This window comes from Mustela lutreola, chromosome 5 (genome assembly GCF_030435805.1).
Source record: "Mustela lutreola isolate mMusLut2 chromosome 5, mMusLut2.pri, whole genome shotgun sequence".
Classification (NCBI taxonomy): Eukaryota; Metazoa; Chordata; class Mammalia; order Carnivora; family Mustelidae; genus Mustela; species Mustela lutreola.
The window spans coordinates 43,138,846-43,164,677 of NC_081294.1; the positions used below are offsets into that span (position 1 = coordinate 43,138,846).

General features: G+C 46.9%; 1 protein-coding gene across 1 annotated transcript in view; it reads right to left on the reverse strand.

Moving 5' to 3' along the window:
- Positions 1-517: 517 nt before the first annotated feature.
- The window catches only part of FAT2 (FAT atypical cadherin 2), a 77,551-nt gene continuing 52,236 nt past the window's right edge, over positions 518-25,832 (reverse strand). Inside the window, exons 15-24 of the mRNA XM_059174084.1 lie at positions 24,100-24,314; positions 23,006-23,143; positions 22,258-22,401; positions 19,563-19,760; positions 15,429-16,239; positions 12,083-12,228; positions 7,889-8,330; positions 5,624-5,777; positions 3,569-4,026; positions 518-2,504 (exon numbers count right to left, since the gene is read on the reverse strand). Of these exons, the coding sequence (XP_059030067.1) occupies positions 1,972-2,504; positions 3,569-4,026; positions 5,624-5,777; positions 7,889-8,330; positions 12,083-12,228; positions 15,429-16,239; positions 19,563-19,760; positions 22,258-22,401; positions 23,006-23,143; positions 24,100-24,314 (3,239 nt within the window). The 3' untranslated portion in view covers positions 518-1,971. The remainder of the gene's footprint in view (positions 2,505-3,568; positions 4,027-5,623; positions 5,778-7,888; positions 8,331-12,082; positions 12,229-15,428; positions 16,240-19,562; positions 19,761-22,257; positions 22,402-23,005; positions 23,144-24,099; positions 24,315-25,832) is intronic.

The window sequence follows — 25,832 nt, forward strand, 5'->3', positions numbered from 1 at the left end:
AGTATCACCTGCAAGGCCTGTGTCACAGTTGCCCGGTGATATTCACATCCACTTGGGAGTGAGCTGTGGAGCAGCAGCCACAGGCTGGCTCTGGGCACAGGGAGGGCTGGCTTCCCAAGGCTTGTGCTGTAAAGTTCACTCCTCCTGTCCAGTGCAATGTGGTGGGGAGGGTGCTGCCCAGGGTCAGCAGTCCTGAAGCCTTGTCCCAGGCCATTCCTACACGTGCTGATCAGTGGGCTTGTCCACTAACTGTGGGCAGTTGTTTTGGAATTAGAGGTGTTTTCCCAAAGAGTGGTCTGGGCCCTGCCCCCAAGAGGTTCTGATTTTCTCTCTGGCTTTGGGGCTCACAGAGCTATATTTTAGCCATTTTGCTGGATTTGGGAATCACAGTGCTTGATGACCTCGAGAGTGGGTCCCTTCTGGCCCCCAAATTCCATGAACCTCAGCTTAGCAGGGCCCATAGACCCTAGTGCCCTTCCCCTGACCTAACCCCAAACAGGATAAGTGACATACAAAATAACCATAAAAAAGACTTTATTATTTTTTAAAAAACAACAACAACAAATGGCCAGTGAAACCGTGCCTCCTGTCAGTCACACATACAGTTACACACACAGCTACCAGCCACTCCAACCAATACGCCCTCACCCACACAGCTCCCTCTCTGTAAGCAGCAACACTGTGGGTGAGAGTGTCTATTGCTCTTCCTTTTCACTTCTTTCTCCAGAAACAACACAATTGAAAAGTCAATGGACCGGAGAAAGGGATTGATGGGGCAGGAATGGCAAGGCCACCAGAATTCTCCATCCCTGCCACTCCTGGCTACATACTCTCTACACATGTACACACATACTCTACATGAGGTGCCCACATGTGCAGGCACGTGCCCACATTGACCCTCCATGCATAGGGTTGAGTCACTGCAGGTAACACTTAGATTGGCAGGCATCTGAGATGGGGGGGCAGGAAAAGGCAGTGTCCACCCTGAACACCAATGTCCAGCTCCACGCCTTCACCCTGTCCTGATGCCCTGAATGGGGAGCTTTTAGTTCCTTGTGTCTAGGAAAGAAAAATCCCTTGGGGGCAACTCATCCAGACAGCAAGGTTGAAAAGTGCCTAAGAATTTTAAAAATGAATAATTATGTCCTTCCTGCCTGTGGCTCAAAGTGCTTGAGAAACTTGGGGTGAAGAACCCAGAGTTCCGTGAGGTCTGAAGTCCTTGGCAAAGAAGGTTCAGGGCTGCAGGAATCCTGGCAGGCCCTGGCTGGTGGAAAGTCCTGTGACTTAAAGAGGTGGAACAAGTTCCTTGGACCCTGCGTTAGAGGAGTGGGACCCCAAGAAGACCGAGGCCAAGTGATGCTCCTCAGGAGCCCTTGTCATCCCAGGCTTAGCACAGTGCCTCACACAGAGCAGAGGCTGCAGTTAGGTGGGAATGATGCAGGGTGCACAGGTGACTTTTGGTGACCTGCTCACCTGCTGCTCACCTCTCAGCCCTTAGAGGATACCTTGTGGCCCTGCAGGGTCAGAGGACCCTGGACCTTGTCTCTGGGGCTGATGTAGTAGCTGCCTGTTGGGTGGACCTGCCTCTGCATCCAGAATGGAGTCTTGAGCAGGTATAAGAACACTCCGTGGCAGAGCTGCCTCTCTGGGGACTGAGAGATGGCGGTCAGTGAGGCAGACTCCCTCTTGCCCCTCCTAGGAATCAGTTTGTCCTGGTTTTCCAGGCTTAACTGTTCTGTACATCCCCTTCCTGCTGGGGGCCCTAGTGAGATTTTTGGAGCTCCACTCTCAGCTTCCCTCCATCCTCAGGAACTCGCTGGGGGATCCACAAGAGCACACTTCAAAGTATCACAGCCTGGACTGGGGATGGGGGCTTCCCTCCCACTTCTTCAGCCATGCTCAATTCACTCCTACAAGACAGGAGGAAGGTGCCAAGTCCTTGGCCTCCTACCTACCTTCCTCTGAGGATAGCTAGAACATGACCTCCTCACAGCTCCCGTAATCACTCTCCACCATGTCAGAGCCCTCATAGTTGGGGGGAGCCTGGGTCTGGCCCCGCCCTGTGGGATGCCCACCCCCAACCTCACAATCAGCATAGGAGGGCCCAGCCCGGCTAAGGCGCATACTCACCCCTTTGTAGCCCCCCTCTGCCAGGCAGGGCCCTCCCCCTCCCTGCCGGAACTGTGAGTGGTAGTAGCTGATGGCCGTGTACTCGTTGAGACAGGGGGCCAGCAGGTGTTCCCGGGGATTGGGGGACTGTGGGGGCATCAGATCTTCCAGGTTCTGATTGCTGTAACGGGGCGGGAGGGGTGCCCGCTTGTTTTCCAGCTCCAGTGGGAAGGGGAAGCCCCCATAGAGGCCAGTGGGGTCTGGCATCATGGGTGGGACCTGGTGGCGGTGAGGCGATGGTGGCAGAGGGCCAGAGGTCATTTCCGAGTGGGGGTATTCCCAGCGTTCCTTCCTGGAGTAAGTAGGAGGCCAGACCGCAGCTCCACCTGGGCACACTGAAAATGACAAGATAGGGTGAGCATCGAGTTTCCCTGGTGAAGGTTTCAGCAGGTCTTACAGCTACTAAACATAGTTCAGCATGTGGTAGAAACAGGCAAAAGACTGGGTGGTTATGTGACCATTCATGTGTGTTGTTTCTGGCAGTTTAGATTGGTATCTAGAATTCAACAGGGCTGCACGTCAAGGCCAGAGGGTTAAGCTAAAGCCAGCTCATATTGCAACTCTGTACTGATGATCTAAGATTCAGTGAATAAGGGAAAAATGGGGATGACTCCAAGCAGCCCGCTCACCTCTGCTGGAAACAGCAACTCCATCACAAGTCCTAATGGTGACTTACGTCTCCTTAACTGAAGGAAACGGACACACAGTTTGGACTGGGGGAGTGTGAGGGCATCTGTCACAGAGGGTGATTAAATGAGACGCAGCTTGAAAGAATGGAGAGCAGGCATCCCTGGTCCTTGCTCTGTCCCTTCTACTGAATAGTTGGGTGAATTAGAACATGTTACTGTGTCTTTATGGACTCTGATTATATCAGCAAAAAGTTTATGAAAGCACCTTTTTAAACTATTGGTGAATAAGCCAGAAAATATAAAGTGCTTTACAAATTCACCTCCTTCTGAGCCAAAGATGAGAGTGAGGTGAAGAACCCTCCTCTAGTTCAGTCAGTTCTGAACCAAGGTTGCCATACCTCCAGAATGGGTGACCAGAAGCTTGGACTATTGCTCTTTCCTTTCCCAGAAAAGCACAAAGGAACAGAAGCCCCCCGCTTTCACCCCAGGGATCCCATTTATCCCTATCAGGTTTCTGCCAGAGATATCAATCCTATGGAATGAGTTGGAATTTAGAGGAGGAGGTCATGGTACATTGGAATGAGCCACAGATTCTGAGTCCAGAGAGCTGGCATTTGGTTCAGGCCACCAGTGCACAGTGACCTTGAGCACATTCCTTCATATCCGATCCCAAGGGATTGGACTGGATGGTGGCCTTACCTAATGGAGTGTTTAGGTCTACCACCCTATTCCGTCAATTTCAGAGACTAAGGGCCTCTGGCTATACTGACCCATCTCTTCGCCTGACCATGTCCTCTTAATGATGGACTCATTGTCGGTGTGGGAAGGGACCACAGCTGGCGGGAGTCTGGGAGGCACACTGCAGACCACTGGCCGCTGTTTAGAGCTGGGCCCAAAAGTGACCAGTTCATTTGGAACTGAGGTCTTGCTGGGTTCCAGTTGGTTCAGATTGTTGCAGGAGCTGGTGCTCAGTGGGTTGAGCTCGATGGAAGGCATAGTTTGGGTGTCAACACCAACACTCCTGGCCAGGAGGTCTGGGTCCTCCATGGCCACGGGCTTGTGGGACTTGCAACGGCGGCAGTAGAAGAGGAGCCCGATGGTGCTTAAAATGATAAACAGCAGAGCCACTATGATGATCAGAATCTCCTGTTGCCCCCAGTCACCCCTTGTGATCTCAGGGGTGACTAGGCAGTGTCCTTCTGAGCAGCCCCTTGCTTCCATTTCACACCTGCAGAGAGAGAGAAATAGTCAGGGGATTGGGTCATTATACTTCCCTTTCCATGTCCCCTCTCACAAAGATTTATGGACCCCTGGGCTCAAGCCTACCTTCCCCAATTTTCAACCAAAAGAAAAGAAAAGAAAATGGATGGTAACGATCAACATCAGAGCTGTCCATCTTCCACCAGGAAGGTGTGGGAGTCAGCTACAACTTCATTCATGACCATTTGGAATCTAGGCTCTGGGCCACACCCATGATTTCCCATTCATGTGATCTAGGCATTGGATATACCCTCCACCACTGAGGTGAGATTTACAACCACGTACTGTGGTGGAAGCAGCCAACATACCCAGCTGTCCTCAGCAATATTGTCAGAGTCCCAGACAGAAGTCAGCAGCACGCAGCTGTGGCAACTGGGCACCACTGTTGCCACTATTCTTCAGGAGGTCACAGGAACCCAGTTGGTCTTGCACAAACCTTGCCTTGGATAACTGTTCAGATCAAGCACTTGGAATTGTACGACCTCCCAGGTCACTGCCAGCTTGGCGTGCCATGGTGTAAGGCTCCTAGGAGGCTTCTGTGGCCAGTTTCATCCACTTTCGAGGGATATTAAGAAAGGCTCCCTTCATTCTACTTGAGTCCCAGTGTCTTCAGTTTCACCACCAACACTTTATTCTCTTGGGTTAGACATCGTCCTCCCCAAGTTCCTCTTTTAAAATGCAAACACCACCACTTTCAGCCAGGAAGTATCCCGCCAACACATCTCCTGCCGAGCGAGGTGTGCAGTGGGGCCAGAGATGCCAGGTGCTGAGAGAAAGGACTTGGGTCACAAACACATGGTGGGGGGCGATTTGGACAAGCCCTTTCTTTCTCTGGGCCTCAGTTTCCCCATGTGTAAAGTGAGTGGGTGGACTACATCATTGGCTCTCTTATGCACATGCTGACAACAAGGGGATCTCTTGGGAGCTTGTTATAGATAGGATCCCAGGCCTCATTCCTTGGAGATTCTGATACAATCAGTCCAGAAATCTGTATTTTCCACAAGGGTCCCCGATAATTTTTTTAAAAGGCTCCCAAACTGGGGAGCCCTAAAACCAGATAATTAGCAAAACTCTTTACTTCTAGGATTCTAGGGATCTAAGGATTCTTGCAGTCCCCCAGACCAGCATAATACAAGGCACAGGTAGCTAGCGGTGGGGTTCAGCACAGCAGTGTTTGTACCTAGCGGAGTCATTGTCCTCAGGCCACTTTCCAGGAAGTCACCACCCAGTGCCAGAGAATAACTTCAGCCATTTTCTGACTTCAGCAAAGATGAGAAATCCGCCTGAGGAGCGGATTAGAAGTGTAGATTCCCAGAGCTCAGCCTAATGAGTCTGATTCAGTACGTCCAGAATAAGATTAGAGAAATCACTGAGAAGCCTCTTTCCCTGCATGTTCTGTTGCAGGCGGCTGGAGGGAGAAGCCTTGGCACATAGAAAAGACCAAGAAGCCAGGTCACTGGAGCATTCAGCTCCTGGTCTCCCATGGCCAGGAATGCGGAGGTCATTTCCTAATGGTCCCAAACCCAGGATGAGGAGCCAAAGGCAGGTCGCTCCCCTGTGCTTACCTGTCTCCCATATAAGGGTGAGGGCAGTTACAGGAGATGCCTTCAGGGGATGAGATGCAAGTGCCACCTTCCAGGCAGGGTATTGAAGTACAGTTCTCCCTTCTTTGTTCACAGTGCCTGCCCGAGAACTGGGGGGGACACTTGCAGACATAGCCTGGGAAGGAGGGCAGGGGGAAAAGAGTCAGGCAGCTGCAGGCTGAGAGGCCCTCCAGGACAGGGGGTGGGGGGTGGGGGGCTCGGCGTGTCTGCAGATCTGCATGTCCATGTTCAGTTAGTGAGTACCTCCTGTGACAAGCACCGTCCAGGGCACTGATGCCCGGGACGTGATCCCGACCTCAAACAACCTATAGGCTACAGAGAAGAGGCCCATAAAGAATAGTAGGCATCCTAGACAGAGCTCAGTCTTAAGTGCGAGTCACTGTGCTAACCACCTGCACATATCAGCCCATTGGAGCCTCATGCCAGCGCTGAAATTGGTTACTGTTACCCTCATCAGGGAACAGGTACAAGTTGATGGCAGGTGAGGAGATGAGGCACAAAGAATACATGACATTTGCTCAAGGTCATCCAGCAAGTTAGTGGGAAATTTGGGATTCAAACCTATAGAACCAACTGTGTATAATATCAGTATATGAGTAATTATCATAACATGACAGAGCCTGGAGAGCCAAGGGAGAGTCGGGAATACTGGGCCAGGGAGGTGAGATGGGCCGGAGCATCCCTATGAGCCAGATGCAGGAATTAGGAATTAGGACTCTTAAAAGCAAGGGGAAACCACTGCAAGTTTCCAAGCAGGAAAGTGATACACTCAGACCTGCTCTGTATAAAGGTGACTCTGGTGCCCTGCTGGAAGGCACAGGTGGAGGGGGAGAAGGTAGAGAACAGGGAGGCAGCTGACTCAAGGGGGAGAGATGACAGCTGCCTGGTGGTGTGGATAGATAGAAGTGATCAGATACTCTGCAGATGGAAACGACAGTACTATTATCCTGGCAAAAATGAGAAAATGGGATAATGCCGAGTGTTGACAGAGACACCAGATCCTCCTGCATTGCTGGGAGAAGGGCAGCTGCTGTGGCCAGGCTGAAGAGCAATTTGGCCCTAGTTAGTCAAAATAATGATTTACATCCTCCGGGTGTGTGAATTCCATCCCTGGGTGTGGTGTGTGTGTGTGTGTGTGTGTGTGTGTGTGTAGGGAGTTCTCATACAGGTTCATAAGAAGATATGTATGAGGATATTCACGCAGCAGTGTTGATGGAGGTGGGGTGTTGAAGCCACCAGGGTGTTCGTTGCTAGCTGAGTAGAGAGGGGAGATGTGAATGCAGGTACACACACGGGGGCATGGAGCCACAAGAAAAGCAATGAATATGAATTGTGACAGTGTGGATGGAAAACTAAAAAATATATGTATCACATATAGTTAGAAATCCAAGCATGTGTAAAACCAGTGATATATATTTTGCAAGAACTCATTTAAAAACTTTAGATGTGGGGCACCTGGGTGGCTCAGTAGGTCAAAGCCTCTGCCTTCAGCTCAGGTCATGATCTCAGGGTCCTGGGATCGAGCCCCACAATGGTTCTCTGCTCAGCGGGGAGCCTGCTTCCTGCCCCCCCTCTCTGCCTGCCTCTCTGCCTACTTGTGATCTCTGTCTGTCAAATAAATAAATAAATATCTTTAAAAAAAAAACTTTACATGTTTGCCTGTGGGTTTGGGGTGGGGGAGAGGCAGCCAAATACACAGTAAAGAGGAATATAAAAGAGAAACCTAGGATGGACCGAATATAACACTAAGGTGTGTAATGAAATTGACCGGTGGCACCAGAGGTCCCTGTTCATGCTGGTCCCCCATCCAAACAAGTAGAAAGAAAGTCAGTCCTTGTTGAGGGAGAAGAAAGACTCTTGGCTTCCCTTAGTGTAAACCTAGTGGAATACTCACAAGATAGTAAGGGGAAGAGAGAGACATCTGGCATCAGGGGAGGAGTGCTCCACTGAAATCTGTCCCCCAAATGCAGCTCTCTCACTTAACAGCCTTGTGACCTTGGGTAGTTCCTTCATCCATCTGGGCAGCCCTTACATAGCCCAGCAGTTTCCTGTGCCATGAAATGAAGTCATTGACAGCTTTCTTTCAACCTTTCTCTCCCTCATGAGGCTGTGCTGAAGGAATATACTTTGCGAACTCTCCAGTGATATATGATTGCTAGTTCAATGTGCTGGGGTCTTCTGAAGAGCCCTCCTGGGATAAACCTTGGAGTTGTTTCCAGCCCTTACCTGCCCCATGGGTCTGTGAGCACTTGCCGCCATTGAGACATGGGTTTTGGCTGCAGTCATCCCTGTGTGAGCAGCACTGGGTGAGGGCCTGCCTCTCTTGCAACCCTGATGACTTCTTGCCATGGACCAGCAGCTCCAGCGCCTCTCCGTTGATCACAACTGCATCCAGGCAGCCTTCAAAACCCTGGGACACAACTGGGGAAGAATGCAAGAGAACAAGGCCACCCAGAAAGAGATCTCCTTCAGGCCTGAGACCCTGGCAGTTCTCTGGGAGCACAAGGGAGGCATTGCCTGAGCTGTCAACCAACAGGCGAATGGAAGTGTCTATCTCCTCCACCACAATGGAGTGCCACTCTTGGTCATTCACGTGGAGCCAGGAGGAAAGATTTCCATAGAAACCACCCGGGCAGTGGTATTCCAGCTGGAGCACTCCATCAGCCAGCTGCAAAGAAAACCCAGATGGCCATCAGCAAAACTAAGAAGTCCTTATTAAAAAGTACTGTTAACAGAATACCAGTGCAAAGAATGTTGGTTGATTTTCATGGGTGGGAGAAGTAGTATTGGGGGATTTTCAAGGCTGTTTCAAACATTGTCTTTGTAGAGCATAAAAGCTGTTCTATGGTCTCATTTGGCCCTTACCATATTCCATGGTGTGATCTGGGCAGGGATGGCATCTCCATTTCACAGATGAGGAAACTGATGCCCAGAGAAGCCTTGCTGCCTGAGACTGTCTCTTTTGGATTCTTCTCTGTAGGCCTCTCCCATGTTCTGTGCTCCTCAAGTTGGCCCTCAAGGACACCAAAAACCCCTCTCACTCCAACTCTCTTATTCAACAGTTCTTCAGTTCTCAAAGTGGGTCTCTAAGACCTTTCCAGGGAACCCTCAAGGGGAAACCATTTTTATAATAATCCTAAAACATTATTTGCCTTTTCTACTCTCATTCTCTCACAAATATGCAGTGATTTCCAGACATGGCTATCACAACAGATGAACACAGAAGTAGATATGAAACTCTAGCCATCTACTATAAAGCCATATGTAAGAGAGATATGCAAAAAATGTAAAACAGTGCCACTCTTCTTTTTTCTTAATTTTGGAAAATGTAATTATTGTTCACAATAATATGGTATTTATGTCAACATGTAATAGGTTTCTTGCTATTTTTTAATGAATTAATAAAGATTTTAACACTTCTCAGTTTTAATTTCTAGTACTGAAAATATTGCTAGCTCTAACCCACATGAACAGAACCTCCCTAGGATCTTTAATTATTTTTAAGAATGTGAAAAAGTCCTGAAATCAAGAAGTCTGAGAACAACTGGGTTATATCATTTTGGTTTACCTAAACCTAAGAGGTAGGGCTGCTGTGGTCAGTCTGGGTTGTGTAGAGCCTTCTCTGGGTGAAATTTGAAAATCCAATCCAGTGTTTTACAGAAGTTAGCCATTTGTACATCACTTCCCCAATTCTTGCCCTGGTTGTATACTACCTATACAGATATTTACTTTAAAGGAAATTCACTATTATTATAGTTTGTAAACTCAAAGCATTGTCTTTAAATCTCTCCTTTCACTTAGCCAGGACCACAAATCCATTGGTCCAACCAACTTTTCATTGTCTCTCAACCTCTGGAAGGTTCTCACCTCTCTCCTTATCCAGCTTAAATTACATAGCCAAACTCCTGTCCTCTCCTACATAGTAGAACTCACTTGGCAAACCACACAAATCTGGCAAAATCCAATTCTCCCTACTGTATGTGAGCATCACTGAGCTGAACATAGCTGAAGAAAAGCACACAACCTTATTTATTGATCTCCCTTTAATTTCATGACTGCAAGTTTCAATTGAGACCTTCATGGTGCCTAATTATGCTATCTTCCTCGGTTTACTCTCCCAGATTCACAACCTCTCTCTCCTCGAACCCCTGAAGCTCCCCTCCCCATCCTCGCTCTCACCAGTCGGGTGGGGACTTGCAGGCACTTTTACCATCACCTCTATTCACCTTGGTGGAAGCCAGTCTCTCCATTCATGCACTTGGTCCCACCCCCCTTCGCTCCTCAAGGACTAGTTTCCATTGACTCTCCTTTCTTTTCCCTACATCTTTGTTCATTCTCTATTGTACCATTCCAGTCATCACACAAACATGCTGTTATTACTCTAATCTTTTAAAAAAGTTTTCTTGAACCCACTTCTCTCACCAGAGATCACCTTCTTTCTTTGCTTCCTCTTTGCAGCAAAATTCCAACCCACCCACCATGATACTGAAACCACTGGTGTCAGGGTATTTAGTGACTGCGGTGTTCCCAAGTCCAGTGATTAATATCACCCATCTCACTCATCTCTCAGCAGCATGTTATCAGCTGGTCACTCCTTCCTTCATGATACATGTTCTTCATTCAGCTTCCTGGATACAGTACTCTTGGTTTTCCTCCAACATCACTGGTTGCACATTTTTAGTCTCCTTTTTTGGATCCTTCTCTTCCCCCAGACATCTCAATTTGGAGTATCACAAGGATGAATCCTTGGTCTACTCTTTTTTCAATCTATACTTCCTGGTGATCTCATCCAGTTTGATGGCTTTCAATACTAAGTATATGCTGAAGGTGCCCAGATCTTCATCTCTATCTGAGACTTTTCTCACAGACACTAGACTTGTTTATCCAGCTCCACTTGGAAGTCTAGTAGGCATCTCAAACTTACATCTCAAAACTGAACTTTTGATCTTCCCCAAACCTGCTCTACCCATATTCTTCCCTAAGTCTGTTGGCAGCTACTCCATTCCTTCTAATAACTCAGGCCCAAATCTTACTCCTTGCTTTCTCTCCCAGCCCTCATTCGATTCATCAGGAAGTCCTCTTGGTTTTACCTTCAAAAATCTATCTAGACTGTCAACTCTTCTTCCCAGTTCACTGTCATTACCCTGATGTAGACCACCACCATCTCTCACCTGAACTGTCACAGTACTGTCTTGGGTGGGTCTCTGCTTTTATCTTTGTTTCTCTAAACTTGTTTTTCAACACAGGAGCCATCAGGGCCCTTTTAAAAATGTCACATCATGTCAGTTCTCTGCTCAAACCTTCTCATGCCCTCCATTTTGCTCAGAATAAAAGCTGAAGTCCTTCAATGGCCTATGAGAACTTCATGGATACTCCCTCAGCCCACTGTATCGCTGACCCCAAATCCTACTACTACTGTCTCCCTTACTTACTTTACTCAGGCCATATACACATCTGGGATGTTCTTAAACCTGTGAAACATTCCCCTACCAAAACGTTTTTGCATTGCTATTCCCTCTACCTAGAATGCTACCTAGCTAATTCCCTTACCCCCTTTATATTATGGTTTAGTTACCAACTCAGTGAAGACTTCCCTGATCAACTTACTTAAAATTGAAACTTCCCATAGTCCTAATCCCTTTAACCCTTTTTTTGGTTGTTAAAGCCAAAGCACTTATCACATTTGGACAAACTAAGATTTTCTGAGCTATTATGTTTATGTTTATTGTCAGTCTTCCCCTATAGGGTGAAAGCTCTCAGAGGGATTTTTGTCTTATTCACTGATGAGAACACTGTCTAGAACAGTGCCTGTTACTTAGCAGATGCTTGATAAATATTTATCGAATAATTAATTTCCAACTAGCTGCCAAAGTCCATTTGTTCTTTGTCAAAGTGGGAGATTGGCTTTTGTGTTGGAGGCGTTAAAGTCAGGCAGGCAAACTAAGATATTCTACAAGATTAATCAGAAGGACTGAAAGACCATGAGAAAGGAAATTCCTTTTTCTTCCATGTGATTCCATGTAACTTAATGCTGGGTTTGTAGTCTTGAGCACCCTAGTGGTAGCCAGCTTCCTACCCATCTTGGAAACACTGGTTTGTTACTCAGCAAAAGTGATAAAACAAAACAAAACAAACCCACCATGACTAGGTGGCCTCCATTTCACCCTCTATCTTCAGAAGTGCTCTCTCTCCTCCCACAGAGCAGCCCAACTTGTCTTTGGCTATATATCTCCAGGTGGGGGGCTTGGGCATCACAACTGCAAAGTCTTGTTCCTTAAACTAATAGTCATACCAGCATCCCTGAAAACCACGCAGGGTTTTCTCTGCCAACAATTGGGCTTTGTAGCTGTTCCTCAAGCTGTCCCCACCTCCCTCTCCTGGCACGCCCACATGAAATCTCTCAGGCTGGCAGTACCTTACCTTCAGGGAGACATACACTGTCTCATTGCTGAACAGGAGAACAGCCTGCGATTGGAATGTTTTCAGGCGGAAACGGATGTGCCAGTTCTGTGCCTCTGGAAGACTGTACCGCCCAAAGCTTTGTCCGCTGAATCTTGTGGCAGTACCTGTAGAAGCAAGCAGAGATTTTAGCTCCACATGACGAGGTCCCCCACAGAGTTCTTGAACTGACTCTGTCTCATTCAACCCTTGGGTGACATTGTTCACATCCTATAGAAGTGCTTCTTGGTGAGTCAGGGTGGGGGGAGTTACCTGTCCAGGATCCTGCAGCCGACAGACACCATCCCCCTGCATACTTTCTTTTGTCCCCAGAGACCCTTGCGTTGGGTCTCAGGAACTATGAGCTCAAACCACCGAGAAAGCAAGAATCAAGCCAGAAATGCTACCAATGAAATGTGTGGAAATCAAAATTTCTATCCTACATAGTTTCTTTGTTATTTCTGACATCACTGGGTGGGGAGAAAGAGGCAGAATTGGAGAGGATTTTGCATATATGTGTGATTTCAGGAATACCATGAAGGTGCTTTGCCTCAAGATCTCCCCTTCGTCATTAGGAGTGTAACCATTTGAGAAGCTCATAACCAGATGCATCGCTGCTGAGAGGTCCAGAGTCACTGCGACCAAGGAAGGGGATGCAGAATTATGTGAAGTCCTGTGTGCACATCCCCCCATAGCAACTGCTAGCACATAGTTGCAGAGTCAGGAGGCTCCACTTCAACTTGACTTTCTCCAGCTGATTTGACCATGGGATCCTCTTATGGGGACCACCTCTTCCAAGCCCTAGGAAATAGCATTCTGCCGGCCACCTTGGAGAATTCTGTGTTATACGTATATTAAGCACTATCCTCCCCAGAAGGGAGTCCAGCTGTTAAATCCCTAAAACCTCAGTGTGAACAAGCTTATCAGTCATCAGGCAAGGGGAGGAGCTGTATAGGGCCCCAGATACCCTAGACTGTAGAAGAGAGGGGACAAAAGCCAAGAGGAGAAAGAACCAGGAAGCCTTAGGCACATGGGATTTCGAGATCCGGAGGCTGTCCATCATCTAAAACTCTCTGCTGCAGGCAATTCTGTTGTCATAAGTCATTACCGGATGGTAATTCCTAGATCATCTAGGAATTCCCAGACCTTAATGAAGATCAGCTGGAGAGAACTTTAAAATACAGAATGCCAGGCTCTATCCTCAGAGAGTAAGACTCACTAGTTCCTGAGGTACATGAGAAGCTGCATTTTAAAAATCTGCCCATTATGGGTGTATTGACTAGAAGAGAGACCAAGAGGGGCTCCTGGGAAGCTGGACACGTGGTGATCCTGGCTGTAAGTGCCAGTTACACGGGTGTATTTGGTTAGTGAAAACCGTGGCACGTAGACTTTTCTGTGTGCCGCATTTCATTTCACCAAAATATTTTTAAAAACAACAAATCACCCCTCTGAGTGATTCTGACGATCGTCAAGCCAACCTCTGGTATTTCTCAAAGAGCAGCCCTTGGACCACCTGCTTCCGAATTGCCTGAGGTGCTAATGCCAATTCCAAGGAGAGAGAGATGGAGAGAGAAACCAAGAAACAGACTTAACTATAGAGAGCAAACTAATGGTGTACCAGAGGGGAGTGTATGGGGGATGGGTGAAATGGGTGAAGGGGATTGAGCACATTTATTGTGATGAGCTCTGAACAATGTACAGAATTGCTGAATTGCTGTATTGTACACCTGAAACTTATACAACACTCTACGCTAACTATATTGGAATTAAAATAAAAACTTCATTAAAAATGTCAATTCTAGGCCTCACCCAAAACCTTCTAAATAATACACCTGGAGGTGACCCTTAGGAGTGGGTCTCTTTTAAAATCACACTCCCCAGGGGCACCTGGGTGGCTCAGTGGGTTAAGCCTCTGCCTTGGGCTCGATGTGGGATCGAGCCCCGCATCGGTCTCTCTCCTCAGTGGGGAACCTGCTTCTGCCTCTCTATGCCTGCCTCTCTGCCTACTTGTGATCTCTATCTGTAAAATCTTTTTAAAAAATAAAAAAGTAAAACCACACTCCCCAGGTGATGTTGCACGAGCATGAATTTTTAGAGCCTCTGCTGTCTGGTGCCAGGTGACCAAGAGAGAACCTTCGACTGTCACGGCTTTCCTTGCAGGCAACTCTGGAGCAAGAGACACAGAAAGGAAGCACTCCCCTACCCTCACCCTGCCCCATAAACACACACACAGCCAAGAGTAGCTCACCCAGCCTAAATACAGTGGGACCTGGAGAAAGTCCACCAATCTTTAGAGAAAGAATTTCCCTAATGCAAAAGGGAACCCATAAAGGGTAGACCAGGCCAGGGAGGGGGCGATGGTGAGCTGGAGACTTTTGCCGATGCTCCCGAGCTGGTCAAGGGCATGGATTCTTGATGCCAGGGGTGCTGGGGTGAGTCCACAGGAAGAAACTGACTTCCTGTAGATCTCGGTGAGGAGCTCAGCCTTTAGAGTGGGACACACAAGTATTTAGACCAGCCCCTCACAGGAGGCCATGAAGTTTCAGGTGAACTAATGTTGGTGACAATCAGTTTCAGTAACATATACAGCATCCGGCACATTGCAGAGTCTGTCTAGCCACAACTGCTACCATGTGAATGACAGCCATCATGGACATTGTGCTTACGGACCAGATAAAAGTTAGGTGCTTTTATATCCATTGAGTAATTTACTCCCCAAACCAACTCCAGAAGGCAGATGATAATATTTTCATTATTTTATAGATGAGAATCTACAGCTCTGAGGACTTAGTAACCCACTCCAAGTTACACAGCTAGTAAGAGAGGGAGCTGGAGTTAAAATCTGAGGTTATAACCACCAGGCAGTAGTACTAATAGTAATACTATTAGTAACTCATGTTAGTGACTGCTTTCTATATCAGGCACTTTTCTAAGCAAGCTCTTGATATTTAAGACTCATTTAACCCCCATAAACAGCCCAAAGACACGGAAAGGCTAGATAATTTTCCTAAGGTCACTTGGCTCACAAGCGGCAGAGCTGGGATTTAAACCCAGGCGTCTGATGCCAGTGTCTGTGCTTTCAGTCATCCTACTAACTGCTTCTTGTATCCTTACTGCTAGTTTCAAAACTCCAGAAAGTGACCAGGAATAGGGTGCTATTCCATGACTAGATTCTGTGAGGCCACTACCCATCCCTGGTGGCCTATGGCCTAGCCCTACTGAAACACCCCTCTAACTACCCCATGGGGCCGCCCTGGGATCTCCATCCCTACAGTGAGTCTGGCTAAGCCCTGCAGTGCTGATTGTCTTGGGGAAGCCTGTTCCTTACCGTTGCAGGAGCAGCTCCTCTCCAGGCGATGCCGTGGGGTCAGGATGCTGAGCCTGGCTGTGCTGTACGTGGGGCCCACCCTGGGGTCCAGGTGCACCGTCTCTTGGCACATTTGACCCTGGCAGCTTGGGCCCTGGCAGGGCACCACAGGCATGGCTGACCTCATCTGAATTCCCACCGAGTGCTCCATCTCCTTGGCTGAGCGAGTGATGATGGATGCCAGCTCCTGGAGCTTGTAGAAGGTTCCAGAATGCCCCTCAAAGACCAGGAGCACGTCCACCCCAGCTGTGGTCTCTGCAGGCTGAAGGCTCGCCAGGTGGATGTTAGCTCGTTTGATGTCCAGTTTGTTGCTGAGGAACCTCTGCAGGTTCCTCCAGTGGTCGCTCACCAGTTCCTCCGGGGTGAGCTGGTGGAAGCCCAACCACATGGCCTGCTGCAGAGCCTCCCGCCCCACATGCCACACATGGACATGGACCCCAGCAGTGGCAGCGAAGGTCCCATCACTGACTGTGACGTTGAATGCATAGTGGCCACGAGGCAGGTCCTGGGCGGCAATAATCTTGCCATCGAATGCGCCCACTGAGAAGTGCCTGGCCACATTGTCCTCTCCTGCCAGGCTGTAGGTCAGCGTGTCCTGCGGGTCTCGGTCTGTGGCATGGATTTTGCCCACCATGCCACCCTGGAATTCCTCCTCTCCAATGGTGATGAAGATCTCCAGTGGGAGGGCAGAGGGTGGGTAGTGGCTCTGCTCCGTGACATGGACACTGACAGATGTCGAAGACGAGAGGGGAGGGATGCCACTGTCTGACACCTGTGGACAGAACAAGCATGGCCATTACCACAGGACTGCATTACCACAGCTGTCTGTGGCCTCCTGGGGCAGCCAGTCTCTCTACCTGAGGGCAGGCTCACCACACCGTCACAGTTGAGAAAGAGAACAATAACTCCAAAGCACTGAAGGTATTGTGGAGGGAGTTATATGCCATACCACACAGTCAAACTCAACGCCATTTCCTCATCTGACAGCTCTCTGAGCCTCTTCCTAAACTTCTCCAGTCACTTACACTCACGTTTTCTCCCTCTCCAACATCTCTCATTCTGTCTCTATCCTTAAGCGAGTCATCAAAGTCTCTTCTTGACTCCAGTATGCACCCTTTGTGGCCCCCGTCAGCCTAAGGAGTTTCTGTTTGAGATCCCCCTTGATCTTGTCTGATCTCGGAAGCTAAGCAGGGTCGGGCCTGGTTAGTACTTGGAAGGGAGATCCCCCTTTACTAGTGTCTAGAGTGGGTGTTTCTTCCTCAGGTCAGCCAACAAATATGTACTGATTGCTTTCTACAGGCCAGGCCCTCTACGGTGATCAGGAGAAAAAATACCATCAATACGTTACTAAAAATAAACAAGACAATGTCAGACATGGATAAAGTGCTGTAAAGGAGGAAAATGGAGCATGAGACAGAGATCTGAAGAGTGAGAGCTTCCGTACTCAGATTGGTTAGGAGGGAAGTCATAACACTTGAGGAGAATGTGACACTTGAACTGAGTCCTAAGGAATGAGAAGAGTTGAGGAGAGGAGGTGACAAAGGGAACAGCAAGTGTCAAGCCCTAGAGTAGAAAGAACACAGTGAGCTCGATAGGGCAGAAGGGCCCTGGCTGCTGGAGCAAGTGGGCAGGGCTGAGGACCAGGCAGGGGCACAAGGGAGGCCACCCCATCACTGATGGGCTGAGGAGCACTTGGTTGGGTTTTATGTCAGAGCCATGGAAAGCCACTGAAAGTTCTAACAAGGCCATGCTATGACCACAGTTGCACAAGGAAAAGAATGTAAATTGAAAATGCCTTTTCCTTTCATATTTTGCCAAACATCCTTGCAACTTTCTGTCCTGATTAGCAAGGACAAAGTTTCATTCAGTGACTTTATCTCTTTCACAGCTGTCACGAGGAGTCTCCACAACTTTCTCTATACCTAATATCTTGCTCACTTGTATTCTAATGCTTTGAGTGGGTGAACAAGTTGTGAAATTACACCCAGTGCTGGGATTTGTGTGTAACACCAGTGGGATATGAATAGCAACAACAGTAATTAATACTGCTGCTAAGCATAACATACAGCTGGCATCAACTGAGCGCAGACTGTATGCTGGTCACTTCTAATGCTTCTGATGCGTGATCTGAGATAGCTTATCAACCTTAACCCTAACCCTAACCTTTCTTATGAGATAGATACCAGGAAGTCTTCCATTTACAAAAACTATGACTGAGGCTTAGAGGTCAAGTAACTCGCCCAAGGTCATAGAGCAGGTAAGGCCAGAGTAGAATCTGAACCTATGTCCATAATCTGTTTCTTTGCTGGCCTCTAGTGCCTCCTAATGAATGAAAGCATAAGTACAAGAAAAGTGCAAGAGGATGTGAGGCAGATAATTACTGTGATTGTCTGGGTCAGGAGACAGAGGTCATTGCTTGGAAGGCAATTATGTCCATGCCCTTAGCTTTGAAAACTCTCTACATTAGCCCACACCTGTCCTCTGAGCTGCAGACTCCCATTCCCAACTACCTACCGGACACCTCCACGTCAGTGTCTCATGGGCACCTAAAAGGTGACATGTGCAAAACAGAGTCCTCATTTTACTCATAAACCTGTCCTTCCCCCACCGCACCATATTTCTGGCCTCAGCAATGGCCCCACGGCCCAGTCTTCACTCCCAGGAAACCTGGGAGTCACCCCTGATTCTTCTCTCTCTCCCCGTATCCAGTCTATCACTGACTCCTGTTTATTTCCGTGCAGAGCTTGTCCCTAGTCTGTCCACTTCTTGCATCTTTGTTATCAGCTCAAGGTTTCCGCACCACTCTTTCCAGCTGGAATTGGAAGTAATGCTAAAAGTATTATGAAGGCTTATAATTAGGATGGCTGTACATCCTGGTTTGCCCAGATCAGTCTTGATTTTCACTGATTGACCCTGTTGTGGCTCAGTGATCGCCAATTAACTACTTTTAGGGCTTCTTTCCCTCTCAAGTGCATCACAGTTTGGACCTCAAGTAGTATGGTCACCCAAGCCAAGAGGACTCCATGATCTACCCAACCCATCTCTTCAGCTTTATTCCCAGTAAGATCACTATGCTGACCAAATTGGCCCCATCTCAGGTCACTTCAAGCTCCTTCCCAACTCAAGAGCTGGCTTATCTTGTTCCAGCTTGCAACATTCTCCTGCCCATTTTCAACATGACTGGCTCCTCTCTGGTCCCAGCTCAAATGTCCCTTCCTCATGAGGGCAGTCGCCCTCTGAATATGTCTCCTCTGTGCTTTTCAAGGCACTTTCTTTCTTCATTCATTTACTGTTTATCTCCATGACTAGAATCAAAAGCCCCCAGGGACAGGGATCAACCCCTCCTTTCCCCTTGCTGTAACACTAGCAGCGGGCATAGGGCCTGGCACAGGATGGGTGCTCAATATTTGTTGAAAGGTTTAGCAAATCACTGACTGGCCAGCTGGGTGAATGGATGGATATATCATCCTGAAAAGGATGCTATATCACAGAAAAGTTCACAGAATAACAGGGTCCACAAGGACTTGAGATTTAGGAAGGGATTTTGAGGGAATGAAAAGAAGAAGAAATGATTAACTACCATCTTAACACTTCCCTTTTCGCTATTCTCACTCTACCCTTGGCAGCACCACCATAACACCTTAAACACGTATATATCTTCTCCAATTTGGACCCCACAGAAGTTCTTGTGAGATTCAGAGAGCTTTCCTGGCCAATCTCCAGGAGTTAGAGCCAGAGTGAGAGTGTTGTTCTGCCTGGAAGCTGTGCGGGAATTCGGAGCTTAGGCTCTAGGATCAGAATATTTGGTCTGAAGCAACCCACCTCTGCCACTTATTGGTAGTATTACTTTAAGCCAGTCACTCAACCTCCCTGTGCCTCAGTTGCCACATCTTTAAAGCAGGGGTGGTAACTCTACCCACCCTAAAACCTGTTGTGAGGATTTAATGCAATAATGCATGTGAAGCACTTAGCCTAGTGCCCAGCACCTAGTAAGAACTCTATACATTTCCCCCTAATAGTAGAAGCACTGGCGGTGCTTTCGCCAGCACACTACTGTCCCCATAGTCACCACCAGTGGCCCAACACAGCTCTCACCTTGATCTGAAGCTGATACCATTCTTGGACTCTCCTGCTCAGGCCCATAGTGGTCACCAGCCATCCATCAGGGGTCACTCTAAAGGCAGAGCCATCATTCCCCTTGGTGATTTGGAATGAGTAGGGGGGACCATTCTCTGGGGAGTCTGGGTCACTCAGGATCAGCTGTAGGACTTTGCTTCCATGGGGTGAGTTCTCCTAAGATACAGAGTGCCAGAAAATCAAAGAGCAAAATGAGTTCCAGTCCTTCCTTTTGTATCTTTCTGGATGCCTTCATCTGGGACGAGTTGTCAGCACTCCGGCTATTCTCAGGATATGTCTGGACCTCAAGCTATCACTCATTCATTCTGCCAACCTGTGAATTAGTTGTTGGCTTCACCAATCTGGACGGGAGCTTCCTGAGGGCAGTGCTGGATCTTAGAAACAAAACCCATTAAGGCAGGAAGGGTCCTTAGAGTCCCTTTCTCCTATAAAAGGGACTTGCTCAAGGTCACATAGCTGAGGATTCATGTATATAAACTAGTGCATGGGGATCCACGCACAAGTTTTGTGATTCATAGGGTCAACAAAACACCTATAAATGATTTCCTGCTTAGAGGACCAATGGAACACCCAATTGAATGAGAAAATTTAAAAATGAGTAAGCGTTCAAGTAAGAAAAGTCTCTGTTCTATAACATGGGAATTTAGTATCTATAACACAATGGTTGTTAACTGCCTTTTTTGCAACAAAATCCTATCGACAAACAGAACCTTATAGACAGAAACTAATGGATGTCTACCCAACAAACATTCCTTCCTCCCTTTCTTACAAACCCGACTTTTATTCAGGTGTAGGATGGCAATATACTCAGAAAAGATATGCCCTTGTTTTTTTTTTTTTCTCTCTTTCCTTAAAAATTTTATTTAATTTTATTTTTCTTCAGTGTTCCAAAATTCATTGTTTATGTACCACACCCAGTGCTCCATGCCCTTATTAAAAAGAGATGGACTGGGGCACCTGAGAGGCTGAAGCTGGTTAAGTGTCTGACTCTTGATTTCAGTTCAGGTCATGATCTCAGGGTTGTGAGATTGAGTCCTGCCTGAGGCTCAGTTCACTGGGCATGGAGCCTGCTTAAGATTCTCTCTCTATCTCTACCCAACCCTACTCATGCTCTCTCCCACTCCCTACCCCCTCCCCAAAATGGAGAGAGATGAACTATGATTGGTCTAAGTCAGTTATAAAATCTGATTCCCTGTGCCAGTTTTTTGGTTTGATTGTGATCATGTAATCTGATTCTGGTCACTGGAGAAGTCAACCAGCTGAGGGTTCTGAGAAGCTTTCTTCTTTGATACAAACAGATCCGGAGGAGAGGGGAGTCCTTTTCTGATTGCCTTCGAAGATGCTAGTCAAGGATGTAATGCTGGAGCTGCGCAGCCACTTTGTAACCAGGAGAAAGAAGGTGAGGGAATTTCAAAGAAGCTAGCCCAAAGCTATGATTCCATTTTTCCGCTGAGATAACCAGTTCTGGAATAGAACCTCCCACCATCACATCTTTTGTTATGTGAAATAATAAGCCCTTATTATTAGTGACATTTTAGTCAGATATTCTGTTATTGGCAGTCAATGCACCCTAACTAATACCTCTAATATACAAAAAGTATAAGTGGAGTGACTGTAGCTAATACCTAGCAGGACTCGGGATTCTTCCTTCCTATCCTCTTCCTTACCTCCCTTACCTCTTATGGTCACAATTCCCATTGAAGCCCTAGGCCTTCTCCAGATCCCATTTGTAAACCGTTTTATGGTGAAAATAGGGATTTGGAAAATCGCCTGGGTTTAAGTCCTAAGTTTGCCACATTCTAGCTATGGTACGTTTCTGTATCTCCATTTAAAGAAAACTATGATGTGGGCAGAGTAGGCCCCCTTATCCACAAGGATATATTCTAAGACCCCCAGTGGATGCCTGAAACCATGGGTAGTATCATATCATTTATACTGCTTTTTCTATACATACATCTCAATGATAAAGTTTAATTTATCTCACGGATTGCATGGAGCACTGGGTGTGTAGTGAAAAAATAATGAATACTGTTTTTCTGAAAATAAATAAATTTTAAAAACTTTATCAATTAGGCACAGTAAGAGATCAACAGTAATAACTAATGATAAAATAGTAAATTATAACAATATAATATAATACAAGTGACGTGAATGTGGTCTCCCTCTCTCAAAGTAACTGTACTCCCCTATTCTTCCTGTGATAATGTGAGGATGGTAAGATGCCTATGTGATGAGATAAAATGAGATACATGACAGAGGCAAAAAGAATATGTGATGTACATTAGGCTACTATTGACCTTCTGAGAATACCTCAGAGGGGGATCAAACTTCTGGACTGTGGTTGACTGGGGATTAGCCTGACTGAAACCACAGAAAGCAAAACCACAGATAAGAAGGGGACTATTCTACTACCTGCTTCATGTAGCTGTGTGGGTCACAAATGAGGTAATGGATGGAAGTGCCTAGCACAGTGTCTGATTATTTTTAATTCTGTAATGCACAGTCCCCTTTAGCAGGCTGTGTTGCCATTAGGGATATTAGTGGCAAGGTCACAGCAACTGTTTGGGTAGACTGATACCAGCAGTGAGCACCCTCCACTAGGAAAGAAATGAAGGAGGAAGTCTTCAGGATGTCTTTGGAACCTCAAGCATACCTGGACAGAGGTGCTGTAGTTGAGCTGGAAGAATCTTGGTGGGTTATCATTGACATCAACCACTTGGATAGCAATGTCTATGTCTTCATGCAGTGGGGGCCGCCCGCTGTCTGTGGCTCGGAGCCTCAGGGAATAGCTAGAAATCTAAAGCAAGGTGCCAGTGAAGAGTTAGCAATAAGACCTCTCAGTTCTGCCCCATGACTCATCACTAATGTTTTCAGAAAAATAAGATGGAGACACTCCCCTATGCCCACCTCCATTAGCCACCCATGCTATTTTAGGGTCCAGGTTTTGGAGTCAAGAAGAAATAAGTCTGATTTCCAGTTCCACCACTTACCAGCTGTGAGAACCTGGGAAGGTGACTAAACATCTGTGAGGCTATCAGGACCCACCTCCTAGGATTATTTTAAGAACCAAATGGCATAATGTAATTAAGCACTTAGCAAAGTTCCTGGCACAGAGCAGGCGCTCAACAAATGATAATTTATTATAATGATCTAATGATTCCTGGTTAACACTAAGAAGCTAGCCTGGGCTCCTCCAGTGAAGGTTAAGGGTCACTTAGTCTCTCTCCTGCTTCTGGCCTCACAGGCCATAGAGACCACACAGAGAAAACAAGTTTGAGGCACTGAAGATAAGTCTGGAGAAATCAGCAAGGTGTGTTGACCACAGTTCATCATCTGAACCTGCACTGGGGCCATCTCTCTCCTCACAGAAGCTCAGATTGGGCCCCTCCCACATGACTCACCTGTTCCCAATCCAGGGCCTTGGCCACCTGTAGCTCCCCCTTCTTGGGGTGGACTGCAAAGTGTCCCAGCTGGTTCCCTCCTACCAGGCTGTAGGTGATGGCACTATTTGCAGGTCCATCTTCATCAGTTGCTGACACCTGCAGCAGTGGGAGTGTAGTTGTGAATGTAGGGCAAGAGGGACCAGAAAGGAAAATCGCCCCTGGGAGTGTAAGGGGGCAGATATGTCCCTACGCCAATGACTGCCACTGGGCTGGAAGTCCCTGGACCACAGTCATCCCTACCAAAGGAATCTCTTAATTTTATATTCTAGTATAGATTTCAGCATGCCATGGTTCATTAATTTACTCCTTCACTCATACTGATGGGGTGCTAGGTCCTGAGCTAAGAAGTGAGGGATGTGCCAAAGTGAATATACCCACAGGAAGTTTAATGTCTAATTTTATGGGTAATTCTAATTTGGGGCAAAGTATCATCAGCTTTATGACAGTACAGAGAACACAGGGATAAATTCTACCTGGGGAGATTAGAAAAGCATTCATAAGTCTCAGAAGGATAAAGAGAGCTTCTGGGAATGGAGCCATTTCAGGCATGAGTACAGAGGCTGTTTAGGGAAAGATACATCTTGTGTGGTTGGAGCATAGGATGCATGTCAGAGAGTGAAAGGAGATAAGACCAGAAAGCAGAATAAAGAGGGGTCATAGAGAATCTTGAATATGGGCATACAGAGTTTGGTTTCACTCTATGTAGTAGGGGAGCATTTACACGTTTACATGCAAAGAGGTGTTAGTTGGTGCTCCTGCCCCTATACACACACTAATACTCCAGGCCCTTCCCAGACCTTGAAGCCTCTGGTAATTCTCTGGGGTCTCTCCTATGTCCCGATCTATCAGTTACCTGATCTAGACCTTATCAAACATAGCCCTGAGACCCTCTGTCATGAGAAACAGCTTGGCCAAGTGGCTGCAAGTAATGCAAGTCAGAGTTAAATCTATAGTGTATAAATTAATCAATTAACCCATACTCATAGACATCAGGGTGGGGAGAATCCACCCAAGTCCATGCCCCCCCAAAGGGGAAAGTTCCATGTCCTTACTGTGAGCACAACGTCACCCACGATGGCATTCTCTAAGACCCTCGTGCTGTACAGATCCTGGGGGAATCTGGGTCGGTGTTCATTGACATCAGTGATGTTGACCACGATTGTGGTCATGTCACTGAGGGAGGAAGAGCCTTTCCGGCTGCATTCTATGGATAGGAAGAACTTGGAGCTTGTCTCAAAATCCAGGCTCTTGTTGACATACAGGATCCCTGAGGAAACAAGAGATGATGGGAGCAATGAAAAGACAGAGATCTGAGGTGTCTTGGGTCAAACCCAAGGAGAGGGACACGGTTGGGAGACAGATCTCTTCTATCTCCTTCACAATCTCTTCCATTTTCTCCTCCACCATTTCCATCATCTCCACCAAGTCCTCCATCATCTCCTTCCTCTCTTCCATCATCTACTCTTATCATTTCCTCCGTCATCTCCTCTTTCTCCTCCGTCATATCCATCATCTCGTCCTTCATCTCCTCCATCATCTCATCTTTCATCTCTTACCTCACCGTCTTTGTTTTGTTTCCTCATTACCTTCCTCACCCCTCCCCCTCCATCTCCTCTCATGTTCGTTATTGTCATTCTCGACAGCAGTGTTTCCCTCATTTATCTCTATTTCATTGAAATCTCATTTTAATCTGTAATGCTAAATCTTTCTCATGTAGATCAATATTAATTCTGTAGAGTAGGAACAACGATGGTTCCCATTTTCTAGGTGAGTCAACTGATGCTCTCAAGTTCACCTGCCTAGTAAATGACAGAACTTATATTATAAAGTTTTGTAATACCCAAAATTGTTCAATGAACTGCTAGAGCATAGATTTATTTCTCTGAAATTTGGAAAAGAAGAAGGATTTATCATACTGTTTCTGGATAACCAAATATTTAATGGTAAAAAATGCTTCCTTATGAGAAAATTCTAGTTAGTAAATGAATGAGGAATGATAAAATCAGAAGATCGCCATTTTGCTGGTCCTAATGAAATAATTTACCTAGGAAATGATCACGTAAGGTTGCTAAAACCATTGGAAGGACAGCTGACGAAGAACTCTGTAATGAATGGGTCAGGCTCATTGTCAATCTTAACCTCAGGAAAACCAAAATTAATTACATAATTAATTATTATATGCCTCCTAACAGTGCCAAGTACAGCCCAGCATCATCTATCATCTACTATTGCCACAAAATTAAGCTTGAACCTGATCAAGGTCTTAAAATCAGATGTCATGGGACGCCTGGGTGGCTCAGTTGGTTAAGCAGCTGCCTTCGGCTCAGGTCATGATCCCAGCGTCCTGGGATCAAGTCCCATATCAGGCTCCTTGCTCCGCAGGGAGCCTGCTTCTCCGTCTGACTCTGCCTTCCACTCTGTCTGCCTGTGCTCGCTCTCGCTCGCTCTCTCTGACAAATAAATAAAATCTTTTAAAAAAAAAAAAGACACAATTAAAAAAATCAGATGTCATTTATGAGAAATATAGGGGCTAGAGAGATATATGACATCAAAAAGATACAGCTACTAGTCAATCCAAAAATAGAAAAAATTCTGCCCAACACATGACCCAAGTTTCATTAGTTAGATGGTGGGGGAAATAGAGAGGGAAAGGAAAATGTTAGAGATTAAAAGAGACTTAAAATACTGCCTATCAACCAAATGCAATATGTATGCATGGGCGTGGTGGCAAAGGGCAAATGTGAAATCAAATGGGCACATGTTACCCAATTACCAAAGCTGGGTG